Source organism: Dreissena polymorpha, chromosome 1 (genome assembly GCF_020536995.1).
Source record: "Dreissena polymorpha isolate Duluth1 chromosome 1, UMN_Dpol_1.0, whole genome shotgun sequence".
NCBI lineage: Eukaryota > Metazoa > Mollusca > Bivalvia > Myida > Dreissenidae > Dreissena > Dreissena polymorpha.
Genome location: NC_068355.1, coordinates 181,014,161 through 181,035,684, shown reverse-complemented (window position 1 = coordinate 181,035,684; position 21,524 = coordinate 181,014,161). Strand labels below are relative to the sequence as shown.

At 37.6% G+C, this 21,524-nt stretch overlaps 1 protein-coding gene across 1 annotated transcript in view; it reads left to right on the top strand.

Annotated features, from left to right (window-relative positions):
* Positions 1-17,864, top strand: part of LOC127864742 (uncharacterized) — a 28,493-nt gene extending 10,629 nt beyond the window's left edge. Inside the window, exons 6-10 of the mRNA XM_052404622.1 lie at positions 2,881-3,401; positions 4,317-4,678; positions 5,306-5,371; positions 15,760-15,975; positions 16,384-17,864. Coding sequence (XP_052260582.1) covers positions 2,881-3,401; positions 4,317-4,669 — 874 coding nt within the window. The 3' untranslated portion in view covers positions 4,670-4,678; positions 5,306-5,371; positions 15,760-15,975; positions 16,384-17,864. The remainder of the gene's footprint in view (positions 1-2,880; positions 3,402-4,316; positions 4,679-5,305; positions 5,372-15,759; positions 15,976-16,383) is intronic.
* Positions 17,865-21,524: the final 3,660 nt, after the last annotated feature.

Here is a 21,524-nt window from a genome sequence, read left to right as displayed (position 1 = left end):
CATGCCCAATCTTCATGTAACTTTGTCAAAATGATTGTCTTAATGATATCTTGGTTGAGTATAAAAGTGGTTCCGATCCGTTGAAAAAAATGGCCGCCAGTGGGCGGGGCAGTTTTCCTTATTTGGCTATAGAGAAACCTTGTAAACACTCTAGAAGTCACAATTTTTGCCCAATCATCATGAAAGTTGGTTAAAACATTGGTTCAATTGATGATTCGGACGAGTTCGAAAATGGTCGAGATGGGTGAAAAAACATGGCCGCCAGTGGGCGGAGCATTTTTCTCTATATGTATATAGTTGCAGTTTTCCCTATTTTGCTATAGAGAAACCTTGTAAACACTCTAGAAGTCACAATTTTTGCCCAATCATCATAAAAGTTGGTCAAAACATTGGTTTTATTGATATCTCGGATTAGTTTGAAAATGGTTGGGATCGGTGAAAAAACATGGCCGCCAGTGAGCGGGGCATTTTTCTCTATATCATGTATATAGTGAAAACATGTGAACACAGTAAAAGTCACATTTTTGGCCCAATTTTCATGAAATTTGCTCAGAACATGTGTTTCCTTGATACGAGAGTTCAGTTTAAAAATGGTTCCGGTCAGTTGAATAACATGGCTGATGGGAGGGGAAAGTTTTCTCATTATTTCCCCCCCCCCCCCCCCCCCCCCCCCCCCCTTTTGAAGAAGAGGGGGTATATTGTTTTGCTCATGTTGGTCCGTCCGTCCACCAGATGGTTTCTGGATAACTCAGGAGCGCTTATGCCAAGGATCATGAAACTTCATAGGTACATTGATCATGACTCCCAGATGACCCCTATTGATTTTCAGGTCACTAGGTAAGAGGTCAAGGTCACGATGACCCGAAATAGTAAAATGGTTTCCGATGATAACTCTAGAACACTTATGCCTAGGATCATGAAACTTCACAGATACATTGATCATGACTCGCAGATGACCACTATTGATTTTCAGGTCACTAGGTCAAAGGTCAAGGTCTCGTTGACCAAAAGCAGTAAAATGGTTTCCAGATGATAACTCAAGAACGCTTATGTTTAGGATCATGAAACTTCATAGATACATTGATCATGACTCGCAGATAACCCCTATTGATTTTCAGGTTACTAGGTCAAAGGTCAAGGTCATGATGACCCGAAATAGTAAAATGGTTTCCGGATGATAACTCAAGAACGCTTAGGCCTAGGATCATGAAACGTGATAGGTACATTGATCATAACTCGTAGATGACCCCTATTGATTTTTAGGTCACTTGGTCAAAGGTCAAGGTCACGATGACCCGAAATAGTAAAATGGTTTCCGGATGATAACTCAAGAATGTTTAGGCCTAGGATCATGAAACTTCATAGGTACATTGATCATGTCTCGTAGATGACCCCTATTGATTTTCAGGTCACTAGGTCAAAGGTAAAGGTCACGGTGACCCCAAATAGTAAAATGGTTTCCAGATGATAACTCAAGAACGCTTATGTCTAGGATCATGAAACTTCATTGGTACATTGATCATGACTCGAAGATGACCCCTATTGATTTTCAGGTCACTAGGTCAAAGGTCAAGGTCACGGTGACCTGAAATAGTAAAATGGTTTCTGGATGATAACTCAAGAAGGCTTATGCCTAGGATCATGAAACTTCATAGGTACAATGATCATGACTCGCAGATGACACCTAATGATTATCAGGTCACTATGTCAAAGTTCAAAATCATGGTGACTTGAAATGGAAAAATGGTTTCTGGATGATAACTCAAGAACGCTTATGCCTAGGTTCATGAAACTTCATAGGTATATTGATCATGACTCGCAGATGACCCCTATTGATTATCAGGTCACTAGGTCAAAGGTCAAGGTAACAGTGCCAAAAAACGTATTCACACAATGGCTGTCAAGGTCACGGTGACTCAACTTAGAAAAATGGTTTCCGGACGATAACTCAAGAATGCTTACGCCTTATAATTACGCCCGAAATAGTAAAATGGTTTCCGATGATAACTCTAGAACACTTATGCCTAGGATCATGAAACTTCACAGATACATTGATCATGACTCGCAGATGACCACTATTGATTTTCAGGTCACTAGGTCAAAGGTCAAGGTCTCGTTGACCAAAAGCAGTAAAATGGTTTCCAGATGATAACTCAAGAACGCTTATGTTTAGGATCATGAAACTTCATAGATACATTGATCATGACTCGCAGATAACCCCTATTGATTTTCAGGTTACTAGGTCAAAGGTCAAGGTCATGATGACCCGAAATAGTAAAATGGTTTCCGGATAATATCTCAAGAACGCTTAGGCCTAGGATCATGAAACGTGATAGGTACATTGATCATAACTCGTAGATGACCCCTATTGATTTTTAGGTCACTTGGTCAAAGGTCAAGGTCACGATGTACCAATGAAGTTTCATGATCCTAGACATAAGCGTTCTTGAGTTATCATCTGGAAACCATTTTACTATTTGGGGTCACCGTGACCTTTACCTTTGACCTAGTGACCTGAAAATCAATAGGGGTCATCTACGAGACATGATCAATGTACCTATGAAGTTTCATGATCCTAGGCCTAAACATTCTTGAGTTATCATCCGGATAATAATGATGAAACTTGACCAGGATGTTTGTCTGGACAATATCTAGGTCAAGTTTGACATTTGGTAAAGATTGAATGAACCGACTCCTCTCAGGTGAGCGAACTAGGGCCATCTGGACCTCTTGTTGTTAAAACACTTAAAATATATGTGTGGCAGTTCATCCAAAAAAAACTCTTTATCTCTTTTTATCTGGATACTATGATCAAAACTTTACATACATTTTACAAATGTTTTTTCTTGTGTGATTTATATGTTAATATGATCCTTTCAGAGACTACCATAATGAGAAACCTGAGTGGTTAAAACTACAGTCCACAAGGTCCGTGCAGGGGAATCCAGACAAGGTATTCACTGTCCAGTGGAAGTCTACCCACAATGTGTTCATACCAAGTGATACAGACACATGCATTATCACAGCCATCTGTGTCCTCCCAGATGGAAAGGTCCTGGTTGCAGACTACACAAATAAGAAAGTCAAGCTGCTGGACCAGCAGTACCAGGTGTTAAGTCACTTTGGTGTGACTAACAATGTTCTGGACATGTGTCTCATCACACCCAGTGAGGTTGCAGTGGCTGTGTATGATGATAGTAAAAAACATGAGGTCCAGTTTATCACAGTCACACAGAGCAAGCTAGTTTCTGGCAGGAAGTTTCGGTTACAACATGAATGTACAGGTATTGCACACTACCAGGGTGACCTGTTTATCTGCTCTGGTGAAGCACTGTTCAAGTACACACTGAGTGGCAAACAGGTCTGCAGACTTTATGAGGATCAATCAGATGAAATGACAGGTAAGAATTATGGTGGATTCATCCTGATATCATTTGGAATATGTATTAAAAATTATTTTGAAATTTCATATTTGTAAATTTTTTATGTGTCAATATATTGTTACAACAGCAAGAAAATTATTCGTTATTATTGATTTATTAACATGAGTAATGCAGTATTTTGACTGTCACTACATGGCATGTCTATAAATAGAAACTGTATTCCTGGGAGTGACTTTTTCTGAACTGGTCTTCATTTTTTTGTGGTTGTCAATTACTGCACATGTATAATATGTTTTATCAATTAAAAATACATAATATAAAATAGATACTGTTTAAGTTGTTCTAGTTGGATTATAAGAAGTATTCAAACGTATGTATGTTGATAATTAAATATTATTTTTTAACAACTTGCTTTTGTAAGTGGTTTAGTGAAAAACAGTATAAAGGAAAAGTTTCAAAATTGGTTGTTTGAAACATTAGTGTTCTTTTTACAAACACTTGACAAACACAACTACAGTCGTAACACTGCACATCTATTCAGTATGTCTGCCTGTGTCAATTTCACTTATGTGAGTACACTGTTATCATATTTGTACATGTGTAGGAAATCTATTATTAGTGCATATAGTATCATTCATAATATACACATGGTGATTGAACTGTGTACTTGTTTTCATCTGTGTATTTTTTTCCCATGTTTGTAATTGTACATAACATTTCATTTCTAACTCATTAGTCCCATTTCAACATGTCAAACCTTTACACAAAAAAAACTTATACAGAACCTTCATGCTACACAAAACTATTTATTATTAATCAATTTGATGCATACATGTAACAACACATGTGTACTACAATATCACTGCAGTATGTTTAATAAGATTATTTAACATTGACAGTAATTCAATATCTTGATGTTACTCTGTTTTGCAGTAGACAATTGTGCTGTGAGTCCCACAGGGGACAGGCTGTACATCATCAGCTACCAGCAGGACAAGCTTCTCACCCTGGCCAGGGATGGCACACTCCTGGCTACATACACAGACCCAGCACTACAGCTCCCACGTGGTCTACATGTGACCCCTGCAGGCCAGGTGCTGGTCTGTGGAGAGCTGTTCTCCAATGTACTACAGGTGGGCCGGGAGGGGAAGAGTAAGCTGGCTACTCTTGCTACTCAGGAGGATGGACTGAGGTTGCCAGCGTCAGTCTGCTACAGCAGCACAACATCCTCCATCATTGTGGGACAGGACTGGGACGACAACATCCTGGTGTTCAGAGTGGAATAGTGTGTACATGTATGTATATGTTGTAATTAGTGATTAGTATTTCAATGACAATGTGTTGTTTAGCATACCAACATTGTAGTGTGTAGTTAAAAGATACAAATAATTTATGTACACATATTGTTATCTGATTACACAATGTGAGGGTTTTTGTTTGAACATAAGATATAATGCATATTATGTTATGTTGTCATAACCTTTGTGTCATTATGGTCCTAAAATGTAGTTCTTGTAAAATAAAGTTCTTGCATGAAAAAACTAAGCATTTTAACTGAACATGTAATATTAGTACATAGATGCACATGTACGTAGCAACTGAGGCTATTTTTAGACTTTCATTTCTATAAACACCATGATGTCATGTAAGAAATGTATATGGATGAATACTTTTTTTTATAAAATATGAAATTGTTTAAGTTATCTTTGGAGGAGTATATATTAATATTGAATGCAATGTTTACAGAAAGGTAACACTTGATGTAATATTTATTAATTTGCCATATTTTATGCTGTTGAACATTTGTTATTGAATTTCATTACATTTATATAATCGTGTGTGTGTTAATTACATTTTTTATTAATTTGTTTGAGTCCTAAATATACATACAAGAAAAACATCAAGCTATTTTGCTTCTCCAGTCGCTGCTGAGTCAGGACAAGGATGCTGAGGATGTGGTGGACAAGGATGACCTGACTACGCAGAAGGTAACATAGACCCTTTGTCAGACCTTTTCTTTGTCATTTTGGGGAAAAAATGCCATTTTGAGTTTGGCATATTTTCCTGTGAAAAGTCAATTGATTTGGGAAAAACTAATTTAATATAATTCTTTCTAATTTATCAAATTATACGAATAAAATCATTTTATGTTAGTACATACTTTGTTAGATCTAATTGAAATATGATTGAGATATAATAATTATAATGCAAAAAAAAGGGGAACATCACATCAGGCAATTTACACATGTTTAGTGGAAAAAAACGCCCCGATTGGTCGTTTTTTATCACATCTTTACACAGTAACATATATGCCAAAATTTGACAACAAATGGTGAATGTTTGTGTTTCTTGGAAATTTTGAGCACTTTTATCGTAAATATTTATCAGAATGTCTTTTTAATAATGGACTATACAGGATTATCGGGTAATGAGTAACAACTGTAAAAGTAGTAAGTTGGCAGTAATAGATAAAAAGTATGGTTTCATACGGATGTATTAAGGAATCGATCAAGACGCGATTATGCGTATCTATGCGGGAAAGGGTTAAAACAATTTTTAGCTCGACTATTATACATGAAATATATATAGTGGAGCTATCCTACTCACCCCAGCGTCGGCGTTTCCATTACCGTGCCGTTTCTGTTTCCGTTAGCGTGCAAATGTTAAAGTTGTCGTACTACCCCAATTATTTTCAATGTCCCTTGACATATTGCTTTCATATTTTGCATACTTGTTTACCAACATGACCCCAACCTATAAACAAGAGCAGACAACTCTATCAAGCATTTTGTCATAATTATGGCCCCTTTTCCACTTAGAATATGCAGCAAATGTTAAAGTTTGCGTACTACCCCAAATATTTTCAATGTCCCTTGACATATTGCTTTCATATTTTGCATACTTGTTTACCATCATGACCCCAACCTATAAACAAGAGCATACAACTGTATCAAGCATTTTGACAGAATTAATGCCCCTTTTATACTAAGAATATGCATATTATTGATAAATCTTTGTTAAACTTTGCGTACTACCCCAAATATTTTCCTATATCCTTTGACATATTGCTTCATATTTTGCATACTTGTTTACCAACATCACCCCAACCTATAAACAAGAGCAGACAACTGTATCAAGCATTTTGACATAATTATGGCACCGTTTTACACTTAGATAATTGAACATTTTGCTTAAATTGCCATAACTTCTTTATTTATGATCACATTTATTATTACTTTGACAAAACAACACGTACCTGAATACCACAATGGATTCCACCCAAACAATACCCCACGCCCCTACCCAGAATCCCTTCCCCCCCCCAACCTTTCCCCCCATTTTTTTATTATTTGTTTTAAACATCATCTAATAAATTACCACAATCAACCACCCCACATTATACCACCCTCTCATCATCCCCCAGTACCCCCCCAACCTCCCCCCAAACCTCCCCCCAATTTTTTTTGTTGTTTTAGCATCATCAAATAAATTACCCCACCCCACATTATACCCCCTACCCCCTAAAAAAAAACCTCCCCCCCCCCACCAAATTTTTTTTTTGTAACATCTTTCAAATTACCCCACCCCACATTGTACCCCCCTCTCACCCCTCACCCCCCACCCCCCTTCCCCCCAAAAGATTTTTTTTTTTCATTTTTTTTTTCGAATAAATGACCACACCCCACATTATACCCCCTCTCACCCCCCCCCCCCCCCAACAAAAATAATTTTTTGTTTTCCTTTTTTTATTTTTTAAATATTGTCTAATAACTTATTGAATATGAACAATTTCCCCATGATGGCTTACGTTATACTGTCAAGCACTCGAATAGTCGAGCGCACTGTCCTCTGACAGCTCTTGTTGTTAAATCTGATTAATGACTTTATTCCTGTTTTTTCTTGAAGAGTCATAATGCACCGTCATAACGTCATTTCACTCTAAAAAAAATAAAAATATGTAGGGTGCAGCCCTCCCCCCCCCCCCCAATGGCTCCAGGGCGTCTGAAAAAATTCCTGTTGTAAGCATTGTAATTATAATAAGGCACTTAATTATTTAAAAACAAATAAAAATGCTTCGGGTATGTGTCCGTTTTACTGACCCATAAATACACCAGGAACTTGTGTATTTCCTGTTTATTAAGAATGCAAAAAGACGAGGTGGTAAAGAACAGAATGAATTTACATAAGGTAAAATATCCTATTAAATTGTTTGTATATTGCAAAATCATGGATATTCCTCCTCATGAAATTTTGGTGATTACAAAAGTTTTTCATGGACATATAATTAGTTAATGTGTGGATTACTCAGTTTGGATAAATAAATAAGGAATTTGTGTCAGTTCATTTCCGGTGTGTTTGTGATAAATTTGTAGATTGGTAAAACCTTAAAATCAACAAAAATTAGCATCGAACGCATAAGAATGGTTTTACAGTGTTACATCTGTATTAAAAATGCTAAATATGAATCATGAACATGAATATGAGATATGATATCATAGAAGTTAAAATTGCGTCTTTTCTTTTATGTATCGTGTTTACAGCACGACTTCATTGACTTGAGGATCAATAACTAAAAAACTTTTTCAGCTTGATGCTTCCCAACTTATTCATAAGAAACCTCATTAACACAACACCTCTAGAATTTATGTCATTCCCATGCAGACCTTGAGTTTTTAAAAAATTGTGAGATATTTAATTAAGCTTGGAATGCCTTGGTTGTATAGAGCCTGTTTGCAAGGAGATGTTAAGTTTTTAGTATGTATATAGTGTTGCTGTTAATTGTCGAATTTGTGGTCTGAAATCGACCCCATTTACAATCCTAAAACAATGTATTTTTCCCAAACAACTGCCTCAAATGTCCAATTGAAGATAAAGAAAAATAAATGTATCACAATATCAAGTTAATCTCCCTACCCAGCTCTATTACTTGAACCTTATTTCATGTAAATACAATTTTGAAAACGCTTATTCTCAATTATATAGTATTTGTAAGCAAAAAACCAACAACATCAATGTCCCAATTTGTGGTCAAAACACCAAGAATTTTCCCTATTAGAAGGACTCCGGCCTCATTCCACAAACTTAAGTCTGCTTACAGTCTGTTGTTGAGTGTTTTTTCAAGAAACATATGTGCCTCCCTCTGGGATAATGGGACTAAATACATGTGTGTAAAGTGTGGTCCCAGATTAGCATGTGTAGTCTGTACAGGGACTAAATGCATGTGCATAAAGTGTGGTCCCAGATTAGCATGTGTAGTCTGCACAGGACTAAATGCATGTGTGTAAAGTGTGGTCCCAGATTAGCCTGTGAAGTCTGTACAGGGACTAAATACATGTGCTTAAAGTGTGGTCCCAGATTAGCCTGTGTAGTCTGAACAGTGACTAAATGCATGTGTGTAAAGTGTGGTCCCAGATTAGCCTGTGTAGTCTGCACAGGGATTAAATGCATGTGCATAAAGTGTGGTCCCAGAATAGCCTGTGTAGTCTGTACAGGGACTAAATGCATGTGGGTAAAGTGTGGTCCCAGATTAGCCTGTGTAGTCTGTACAGGGACTAAATGCATGTGTGTAAAGTGTGGTCCCAGATAAGCCTGTGTAGTCTGTACAGGGACTAAATGCATGTGCTTAAAGTGTGGTCCCAGATTAGCCTGTGTAGTCTGCACAGGGACAAAATGCATGTGCGTTAAGTGTGGTTCCAGATTAGCCTGTGAAGTCTGTACAGGGACTATTAATGCATGTGTGTAAAGTGTGGTCCCAGATTAGCCTGTGAAGTCTGAACAGGGACTAAATGCATGTGTGTAAAGTGTGGTCCCAGATTAGCATGTGTAGTCTGTACAGTGACTAAATGCATGTGTGTAAAGTGTGGTCCCAGATTAGCCTGTGTAGTCTGCACAGGACTAAATGCATGTGTGTAAAGTGTGGTCCCAGATTAGCCTGTGAAGTCTGTACAGGGACTAAATACATGTGTGTAAAGTGTGGTCCCATATTAGCATGTGTAGTCTGTACAGGGACTAAATGCATGTGGGTAAAGTGTGGTACCAGATAAGCCTGTGTAGTCTGTACAGGGACTAAATGCATGTGTGTAAAGTGTGGTCCCAGATTAGCCTGTGTAGTCTGTACAGGGACTATTAATGCATGTGTGTAAAGTGTGGTCCCAGATTAGCCTGTGTACTCTGTACAGGGACTAAATGCATTTGTGTAAAGTGTGGTCCCAGATTAGCCTGTGTAGTCTGTACAGGCAAATCAGGGACGATTCTTTCCACATTTACAGAATTTTTCGTATATAGGAAGTCTCTTCTTTAAAAACAATCTGTCTAGTGGAAAGTGTTGTACCTTATTAGCCTGTGTTGCTGTACAGGCTAATCTAGGACAAAACTTAGTGCACAATTTATAAAGACCTGTTTTCTAAGAATGAGGCTCAAAGTAAGTCCCCCTACTGTCTGTTAACAAGTTGTACAAGATAATACCAGGTGAGCCTTGTTCTGGGATAATAGTGCTTAATGCATTTTAGAGCCATCTACAGAATAGCCTGTGCAGTGGGCAAACAGAGTAATATGGGATGATACTTTCCACTTTTGAGGAAATTTTCGTTTAAAGGGAATTTGTATGCCCCCGGTAGGGTGGCATATAGCAGTTGAACTGTCCGTCAGTCAGTCAGTATGTCAGTCTCTCTGTCCGTCAGAAAAAAACACTTTAACATTGGCCATAACTATGCAATATTGAAGATAGCAACTTGATATTTGGCATGCAAGTGTACCTCATGGAGCTGCACATTTGAGTGGTAAAATTTCAAGGTCAAGATAATCCTTCAAGGTCTAGTTAAAAAATACAAACCCATGGAAAGTAATAAGCTTTAATGAAGATAATTATCTGACCTGCCAAATATTTTTTAAATACTAAATATCAAAGCGACACAGTAGGGGGCATTGTGTTTCTGACAAACAAATCATGGTAAAAGGTCAAGGTCATCCTTCAAGGTCTAAGTTCGAAAATACAAATCTAAGGGAAGTAATAAGCTTTGAAGGGCGATAATTATTATCCCCCGCCAAAGGCGGAGGGATATTGTTTTGGCGTTGTCCATCCGACCGTCCGGCTGTCCGTCCGTCCAGCACTTTTGTGTCCGGAGCCATATCTTGGAAGTGCTTTAGCGGATTTCATTGAAACTTCGTATGAGTATATATATGCATAAGAGGATGATGCACGTCAAATGGCATTGTACACCATTTGTTAAAAACAGAGTTATGGCCCTTTGTATCTTGAAAAAATGCTTTTTACTACAGGCACTTTTGTGTCCGGAGCCATATCTTGGAAGTGCTTAGGCGGATTTCATTGAAACTTCGTATGAGTATATATATGCATAAGAGGATGATGCACGCCAAATGGCATTGTACACCATCTGTTAAAAACAGATGTATGGCCCATTGTATCTTGAAAAAAATGCTTTTTACTATAGGCACTTTTGTGTCCGGAGCCATATCTTGGAAGTGCTTTGGCGGATTTTATAGAAACTTGGTATGAGTATATATCCCGCGCTAGAGGCGGAGAGATATTGTTTTGGCGTTGTCCGGCTGTCCGTCCGTCCGTCTGTCACTTTTGTGTCCGGAGCCATATCTTGGAAGTGCTTTGGCGTATTTCATTGAAACTTCATATGAGTATATATATGGATAAGAGGATAATGCACGCCAAATGGCATTGTACACCATCTGTTAATAACGGAGTTATGGCCCTTTGTATCTTGAAAAAATGCTTGTTTGAGTGTCAAATATAATACTCTTGTGTCCAGAAGCATATAGGCGGGGGATATCAATTCAACGAATTTGCTTGTTATATATAATAATATGAAACCATACAACTGAAGTATAATCAAAATGACATTTTATGGTCAAGCCAAGCACACAATGACACTTTTTGGCATACAAATATCTAAGGTATGTTAAGGTTACCTGTGAATCTACAGTCACAGTAGTGGTTTATAATTAATTGCTACTAAAAATAGAGATTTGACAGAGACAATTATTTTCAAGGGAAGTAATTTATATAATAATAAATCTCAGATTATATATTTCCCTACCAAGAATTTAAGTTATTTTCACAGTTACTGTACAGATTTTGTATTTTGTTTATTTTTAACTTAAACAATTGATTTGTCAAAGATTTTTTATGCCCCCTTTTGAAGAAAAGGGGGCATATAGTGATCGGACTGTCCCTCTGTCTGTCCGTCTGTCTGTCTGTCCGTCTTTCCGTCACACTTTGCGTTTAGGTTTCGAAAAATGCTCATAACTTCTATGATCCTTGAGATATAACCTTTATATTTGGTATGCATGTGTATATGGACAAGGCCTTTCCATACGCACAAACAATTTTGCCCCTGTGACCTTGACCTTGAACTTAGGGTCCGCGTTTAGGTTTCGAAATCTGCTTTTAGGTTTCGAAAAATCCTCATAACTTCTATGTCCCTTGAGATATAACCTTCATATTTGGTATGCATGTGTATATGGACAAGGCCTTTCCATACGCACAAAAATTTTGACCCCTGTGACCTTGACCTTGAAGTTAGGGTCCGCGTTTAGGTTTCAAAATCTGCATTTAGGTTTTGAAAAATGCCCAAAACTTCTATGTCCCTTGAGATATAACCTTCATATTTGGTATGCATGTGTATATGGACAAGGCCTTTCCATACTTACACAAATTTTGACCCTTGGACCTTGACTTTGAACTTAGGGTCCGCGTTTAGGTTTCGAAAAAAGCTCATAACTTCTATCAAGCGTTTAAAGGGGGCATAAGTCATCCTATGGTGACAGCTCTTGTTTTTAAATGATATAAATATCATTTCTTTCCTGTACTAATTTGTGAATGGTTGGTTTCGTTACTTACCTGTGGACTTATGTACATAGATACATGATGAACTGTGGCAATGATCTCTTTGATAAACCACAGGCCTTGCTGGTCAGCGATGTCTGACTTGGTCATTTTTGACTGTCTACAGACCCCCCCCCCCCAGGCGGTACGGTGGCATATAGCAGTTGAACTGTCAGTCCATCTGTCTGTCTGTCAGTCGTCGGTCCGAAAACTTTAACATTGGCCATAAGTTTTGCAATATTGAAGATAGAAACTTGACATTTGGCATGATTGTGTATCTCATGAAGCTGCACATTTTGAGTGGTGAAAGGTCAAGGCCATCCTTCAATGATAAAGGTGAAAAACAAAATCCAAGGGAATTAAGTAATAAGCTTTAAAGTGAGATTATTTCTATTACCTGTCAAATGATAAATATAAATTTTATTTCAAAGCGGCGCAGTAGGGGGCATTTTGTTTCTGACGAACACATCTCTTGTTTCTTAACAATAATCAAGTCTTAGTAAAAAAAAGTGTCGTCTCAGGTTAGCCTATGAGGACTCCACTGGCTTATGTGGGAAGACACTATACACATTCATTAAGTCCCGTTTTTAAAGAGCGATGCTAAAGTTAAGTCCGTTTAAGGATTGTACTTATACATTCTTATGAGAAAAAATTTTGTATAACAAACAATATGATTAAAAAAGTGGTTATTAGGACACTGGTGTTTATGTTAATGCAAATTAAAAATAATTGTTAAGAGATACTAATGTAAGCATTGTGTGATTGAATTCAGAGCACTTAAAATTGAATGGCTCTTGTGCTATTTTAATTTTTCTCACAGGGGTGAAGTCTAAATATATCTATATTTTTTTGTAAACGAGCATCCAAACTAGACAACTAATTCTTATATAATTGTGGAAACTTAATTTATTTAAATAAAGAAAGAATGAACATAAAATGCAATAATAAATACAATAAAAATGTATTAATTTTGAATGATATATGAATTATGAATTTTGACTTGTTCACAAATTAGCAGAATAGTAATTTTCTAAAAATTATAATATACAGTCAAAACCTGTTCCCTCAAACTCGCTTCGCTCGACTTTCCGGTTTGCTCGGACTATCCTAGAAGCATCTATTTTTGTATTGCTAAATATTCATATACATTTATGTCAACTGGCTCAAATTTGCTGGGGTCAGATTAATGTCTCATTTTTTTTTTAAGTCCCCGTCACAATTTTCACGTTGTTTTGTTTGCCTGGCTCTTACGCACCTAGGGTCGCATAAAGCTGTTTCTTGATTATGAGGACTTGATTAAAGGCTCCCTATAATTTCAAACATGTTATTGACTCAATCGTAAATTGATTTTAGTAAAAGATGACAATCTGGCGTTTTTGTAGATGCTATAATATTATGGCTGGAACGGCTGCATCACAATATGGTTTATTAAACAATCCATCCAGAAGGCCAAAAGCCCAAGTGGACAAAGCAAGCATACAGTGTTTACAAAATATACAGTTTATGATTATACAAAATAAAGTCATACTATATTAGTTAGAGTAACAGTTATAATATGTCAACTTGAAGGAATAGACAATTTTGTATCTATGCGTCAAATATGTCATTCTTAAATAAAAACACACGCAAATAAAGTAATACATGTGTTGTTTAATACTTGGGCGATGTGCATATAATGCTTATATATTGCTTTGTTTCTTAGCGTTATTCCTTACATAATATCATTGTTTGATTGTTTGTGTTACTGTTTTAAAATAGTGATTACTTAAAAATGTCAAGTATATAAATTCTGTTCTTACTGATTCAAAAGAAGAAAGTAGTACGGGGATTAGGCAGTATGAATACTCTTCAACTGGAGATGTAAATCTATTGCAGATTTATGTTAATAAACATAAGCATATTCAGATCGGTTGGATCGAATTCTGGATGGCTAAAACTTTTGTTGTCAGTGCAGGCAAGTTAGAGTCATTGGGTTTCGACTTTATTCAGCAATTAGTGTTTGCATTGTATTTAAACTAAGGAATACACCTGACTAAAATAAATCAAAATTATTGTTCTTAATGAACAATCATAAATTTAAATTAAAAATAAATACAATAAATCTTGTCAAACACATTTCTCAAAACATGTTGATTAAGTACTGTAAATTTGTTATAATTTGTGGTACATTAATTAATGTTGATTTCGTGGGTTTACTGATCCACGAAATTTACTCAAACACATAACAAAATGATCCAAGTAAATTCGTGTTTTTTTTCAACAAGTAATGCACGAATTTACATGTCCACAAAAAAGTGTTTTTTTTTAAAAAACCTCCAAGTGTTATGCCGACTAATATAAATGATTTTCCAGGATCAGGGGTGTAGAATTCCATTCTCTAGCTTGAATTGTTGACCAATATTTTGCATCTGTTTCATCAGTCAGTGCCTTTTTTAAAGTTGTAGTTTTTCTGGAAGGGGCATGATTCTGGGCTATTTTTTCCTTTTTATGGAATCGCAGTTTTTTTTCAAATTTGAGAGTTTTGTGCGTCACAATTTAAAGAAGTTTGTGACTAGAATTTTCGCAATTTTAAGAAGTTTGCTACTCATTTCTTCACTATAATTAAAATTCGAGAATCATTTTTCTTTCACAAAATGAATGGGTCAAAGGATGATACAAAACATGACACAAAACACGTCCTGTGATCGGATTTGGGTTTGTGGGCAATTGGGTAATATGTTTTCAGAAACGTGTGTTTTCCCTCAACATATCAAACAAAGTTTATGATAGCAATTTACTTGGAAAAAAATGATTTCTTGGTTTTGGTTACTGTGAAAATGTGGATTTTTAGGCGTCACCAAAGAACGGGCAAACTAGTGTTGTCAGTGTGTAGTCTTTAAGGGCAAGTGGCCTATAACATAATTTAAATCCAATGTATATGAGCAGTACAATATATGGAAAAGTAAAGTGATACATATAATGAGTACAATTTAGAAACAATGTTAAGAAGATGATTTTCTATTATTTTTTGTTTTTATACAGGAAAAAAACTTCTTTAAAATGGGGCTTAATGCATGTGCTTAAATTGTTGTCGTTGTCCTAGATTAGCTTGTGCAATCCACACAGGCATATTTGGGACAACAATTTCATATGTTAAGGTATTTTTGTTGAAAAGAAATATCCTCTTTATGAAAATCCAGTCAAAAAGTGTCCTTCCTGATTAGCTTGTGTGGACTTCACATGTTAATCTGGGACGACTGTTTGTAATATTTAGGAGCCGCATATTGGCTAATGAAATTACATCATTATGAATATACAGGTTGGTATACAGTGTATTTTTTTTATTATGAAATGGTTTGATTATATTAATTTTCGTGCTATTGAGGACAATAAACCAATGAAATGCCAGATTAGAAATTATTAGAAGGAAATTTTGCCTATTAAACACCTTCACAACCAATCAAGAGGCATAGTTTCATATAGATTGTAATATAAACATTTTTTACAAGTTCACATCACCCACTGTGCTGTTGTTTTCAGGACAGCACCACCATTGATATCGAGTTGGCCCAGCAACAGCACCAGTCCGGCCTGCAGGAGCCCCAGTCCAGGATGACCCATCCACTCCCCTGACCCATAGCTCATCATACTTGATATCCGGAAAAATGGGGCCTAATGCATGTGCTTAAATTGTTGTCACAGATAAGCCTGTGCAGTTCGCACAGGCTAATAATGGACAACACTTTCCTCTTAAAGGTATTTTTTGTTGAACAAATAATCCTCTTTATGAAAATCCAGTCTAGTCAGAAAGTACCCTCCCTTATTAGCTGATGTGAATTTCACATGCTAATCTGGGACAACACTTTCTAACATAAGTGATCTGCATATTGGCTTATAAAAATACATCTCTGAAAATGTAGTAAAGATAATAGATATAAATGTACAGATAAGTATAGCATTAGCCAACACTTTTCTTGTTTTAATACAAAATGACTTAATTGTATTTATGTTCATGCTATTAATGACAAGGAACCAATACAATGCCAGATTAGAAATTCATGTTGTTGAAAACCTTCACAGCCAGTCAAGAGGCATAGTTTGTTATAGATTGTAAAATAATTTGTTACAAGTTCCTATCACCCACTGTGTTGTTGTTGTTTTCAGCAGAGCACCAGCATTGATGACTGCAGGAGCCCCAGTCCAGAATGACACTTCCCCTCCCTTGACTTCTAACTCCTCCCCATTGACCTCCTGCCTCAAAAAGTCAGCATCGTTGAACAACTCTGTTCTGCAGGAAATTCTGAGCATGATTCTGTTCTGACAAACGCAATGTCCGCGTCACGTTTTCCAAACTTAAGCCTGGGTAGTTTTGTTAAGCTAGAGTTCCGCGTGGGCCTGAAAGGGACAAGTGTTACAGACACGCAAAGTTATAGCAGTAGTTATGGTAACGCTAACAGTCAGTTGTTGCTGTTGGACATCACAACAAATATCATGAAGAATGAAAAGTTCAATAACTTGTTCCAATCTTTATGGAACAAACAGAAATTGAACAGGAGGAAATCACGGAACAATAAAAGCGTAAGCTTTCCTAGTGGGATACTTCTGTTGTTGATAGTTTGGACAACAGTAGGGTTACAGACTGCCCCAGATTGTCCTCTCAGCGGCCAAAATATCATAATAGAACAGACTTTTGGCAATGTTACTGACAAAAAAGACAATAATGACTTGGTTGTGAATACCCAGAGCACAATACATCCATGCTGACAAAGAAAGGCGGTAATGACTTAGTTGTGAACACCTCGAGCACGATACATCCATGCTGACACAGATAGGCAGTAATGACTTGGTTGTGAACACCCAGAGCGCGATACATCCATGCTGACACAGATAGGCAGTAATGACTTGGTTGTGAACACCCAGAGAACGATACATCTGTGCTGACACAGAAAGGCAGTAATGACTTGGTTGTAAACATCCAGAGCACAATACATCCATGCTGACACAGAAAGGCAGTAATGACTTGGCTGTAAACACCCAGAGCACAATACATCCATGCTGACACAGAAAGGCAGTCATGACTATGCAGTGAACACCCAGAGCAAGATATATCCATGCTGACACAGAAAGGAAGTAATGACTATGCTGTGAACATCCAGAGCAAGATATATCCATGCTGACACAGAAAGGCAGTAATGACTATGCTGTGAACACCCAGAGCACCATTCATCCATGCTGACACAGAAAGGCAGTAATGACTTGGTTGGGAACACCCAGAGCACAATAAATCCATGCTGACACAGAAATGCAGTAATGACTTTGCTGTGAACACAGAACACGATACACCCATGCCAACACAGAAAGGCAGTAATGACTTGACTGTGAACACAGAGCACAATACATCCATGTTGAAAAAGAAAGGCAGTCATGGCTATGCTTTGAACACCCAGAGCACGATGTATCCATGCTGACACAGAAAGGCAGTAATGACTATGCTGTGAACACCCAGAGCAAGATATATTCATGCTGACACAGAAAGGCAGTAATGACTATGCTGTGAACACCCAGAGCAAGATATATCCATGCTGACACAGAAAGGAAGTAATGACTATGCTGTGAACACCCAGAGCAAGATATATCCATGCTGACACAGAAAGGCAGTAATGAATATGCTGTGAACACCCAGAGCACAATACATTCATGCTGACACAGAAAGGCAGTAATGACTTGGTTGGGAACACCCAGAGCACAATAAACACATGCTGATACAGAAAGGCAGTAATAACTTGGCTGTGAACACCCAGAACACGATACACCCATGCTGACACAGAAAGGCAGTAATGACTTGGCTGTGAACACAGAGCACAATACATCCTTGCTGAAACAGAAACGCAGTCATGACTATGCTGTGAACACCCAGAGCATGATATATTCATGCTGACATAGAAAGGCAGTAATGACTATGCAGTGAACACCCAGAGCAAGACTTATCCATGCTGACACAGAAAGGCAGTAATGGCTATGCTGTGAACACCCAGAGCACAATACATCCATGCTGACACGGGAAAGCAGTAATGACTATGCTGTGAACACCCAGAGCACAATACATCCATGCTGAAACAGAAAGGCAGTTATGACTTGGTTGTGAATACCCAGAGCAAGATATATCCATGCTGACACAGAAAGGCAGTAATGACTTTGCTGTGAACACAGAACACGATACAACCATGCTGACACAGAAAGGCAGTAATGACTTGGCTGTGAACACAGAACAAGATACACCCATGCTGACACAGAAAGGCAGTAATGATTTGGCTTTGAACACAGAGCACAATGCATCCATGCTGACACAGAAAGGCATTAATGACTTGGCTGTGAACACAGAGCACAATACATCCATGCTGACACAGAAAGGCAGTAATGACTTGGTTGTGAACACCCAGAGCACAATACATTCATGCTGACACAGAAAGGCAGTAAAGACTTGGCTGTGAACACAGAGCACAATACATCCTTGCTGACACAGAAAGGCAGTAATGACTTGGATGTAAACACCTAGAGCACAATACATCCATGCTGACACAGAAAGGCAGTAAAGACTTGGTTGTGAACACCCAGAGCACAATACATCCATGCTGACACAGAAAGGCAGTAAAGACTTTGATGGAAACACCCAGAGCACAACACATCTATGCTGACACAGAAAGGCAGTAAAGACTTGGATGTAAACACCCAGAGCACAATACATCCATGGGACACAGAAAGGCAGTAAAGACTTTTGTTGTAAACACTAAGAGATCCATACATCCATGGGATGTGCCACAGACGCAAATTACGCCCACTTTTGTGAACAAGGTGCTTGAAGTGAACACGTCTGGATTTGTTATGCGGACTTAGCACTCCAATCCCAAAAGGCCTCGCATTGAATTGATGCAAGACAAGGCTTTGAAAAATAACAGCAGTTTTGTTGAGTGGTCCAGTACGCCCTTCGACTCTCAACCTGAAGAAAGCAGAACTCAAACTCATCTCTTAGCAATATCAGCATGGCCAGCATGTCATCACAGCTTCTTGAACTTCAGGTGAGACCTTACAGTGTTAATTATTTTGTTGAAATTGGGGCCGAAATTCAGCCCAATTCTTATCTCAAAAAGTCTATATCCATGATTACTGGCTTACGTTTTCAATTCATGGTTTCCCGGAAGAAAAAGAATGTTTTGATAGGTTTTTACATCGAGTTAATCAGAACTCAAATTCAGCCTTTGGCAATATCAGCGAGGCCAGCATATCAGCTCAGCTTCTTGAGCTCCAGGTGAGATCATACAGTGTTATTCATTTTGTCGAAATTGGGGCCAAAATTGAGTCCCATTCCTAATCTTAAACAGATTATTTTTTCCATAATTACTGACTAAAGTTCTCAATTCAAGGTTTGACCCCAAACAATGTTTTAATAGGTTACAAATTCAGTTTGTTTTCTTTTGCAGCTCTATAAGTTGAACCTTAGTGCAATTTATCTTGATAGCACTTATTCTATTTTTTTAAATTATGTTTAGCAAAAGCTACAACCATTTTCCCAATTAAATTCAAAACACTATGATTTTTTACGAATTGTCCCAAGCCAAAAATGGTTAAAATGAACTCTGCACAGAGCTAGCCCCTAGTTATAGCACATTTTAAAGTTTTTATCACAATAACTGGCTTAATTATACCCCCACAAACGAAGTTTAGGGGGGTATATAGGAGTGAACTTGTCTGTCGGTCTGTCTGTCGGTCCGTATTAAGTGTCCGCTCTCTAATTCAAGTAGTTTCCATCCGATCTTCACCAAACTTGGTCAGAAGTTGTATCTATATGATGTCCAGGCCAAGTTCGAACATGGGCCTTGCCGGGTTAAAAACTAGGTCACGGGTCACTTAGTGCGTTTTTAACATTCAGCATGGTGTCCGCTCTCTAATTCAAGTAGTTTTCACCCAATCCTCACCAAACTTGGTCACAAGTTTTTTCTTAAGGATCTCTAGGACAAGTTTGAACATTGGCCATTCCGGGCCTAAAACTAGGTCACCGGGTCACTTTGTGCATTTTTAAATTCAGCATGGTGTCCGCTCTCTAATTCAAGTAGTTTACATCCGATCTTCACCAAACTTGGTCTGAAGTTTTATGGAGATGATCTTAAGGCCAAGTTTGAACATGGGCCTTTCTGGGTGAAAAACTAGGTCAAGGGTCACTTAGGACGTTTTAAAAATTGAGCATGGTGTCCGCTGTTTTTTGTAAAGACGACATGCAAAATATTATGTGTCAATGCGGCATGTGGGGGTATTCATCACGTCTGTGACAAAGCTCTCGTTTGCTTATTTTACTAAGTTTAATCACTATTTTGAACTCACATCTATTGTTTCTTATTAAATGCCATACAATTGTATTGTCTCACATTTAAAGTTGTTAAGTCTCAGGTATAAGTCATAAACTGTCACATTTAAAGGTGTGCAGACTCACACTTAAATATGTAGATTGTAACATTTATAGTTGTGTTGTCTCACATTTTAAATTGCTGAGTATCACATTTAAAATTATGTAGTCTCAAATTTAAAGTTCTATAGTCACACAATTAAATGTGTACAGTCTCACATTCTAAATTGCTAAAGTAATGCCTGTTTTTGATTTACAAAAAATAAATATAACACCTTGCTACAAACCCAAAAATTCCAATTTCAAGTTGGTGCGCGTAAAACATTGATACTACGTTATTCTGAGTTCTAATTGGTGAAAAATTAATTGCAATATTCTAAATATCAATTATAGGCACGATGTTTGGCATTTAAAAAACAGGTCTGTAAAGTAAGGTGTTGCAAGGCTTATTCATGTGTCTCTAAACAATCCGTTTTTAGTTTACTTTTCATTTCCTTTTCAGTGAACTTTACTAGCAAACATGACTAACGTCATTGAAGTGAAAGTCGATGACAACCCCCTTCTTGCACAAATACTGCAACTCGCTTAAGAAATTCAGCACGAAGACGTCTTGCGTCAGACTACCAAGCCTCCTATCAATATCTCCTCCCATGTTGGCTACATCAACACTTCCAACAGCAGAGCCTTGGTGAGTTCGACTTCCGTCTCAGCATCGATGTCGCTTAGCAACAATTGGATGATGGGCGTCGACAAATTAGGCCGGACAAGTCGCTCGAACTGAAACGATCTGATCCAACAGGTAGAGCAGGCGTTGCGTGACACGTCCGTTAATGTGACTGACCACGATATGTTGTTCTCGAATAATGTGAACCATAGGCCTGGAGAGCAGTATGCGATTGACGCCATT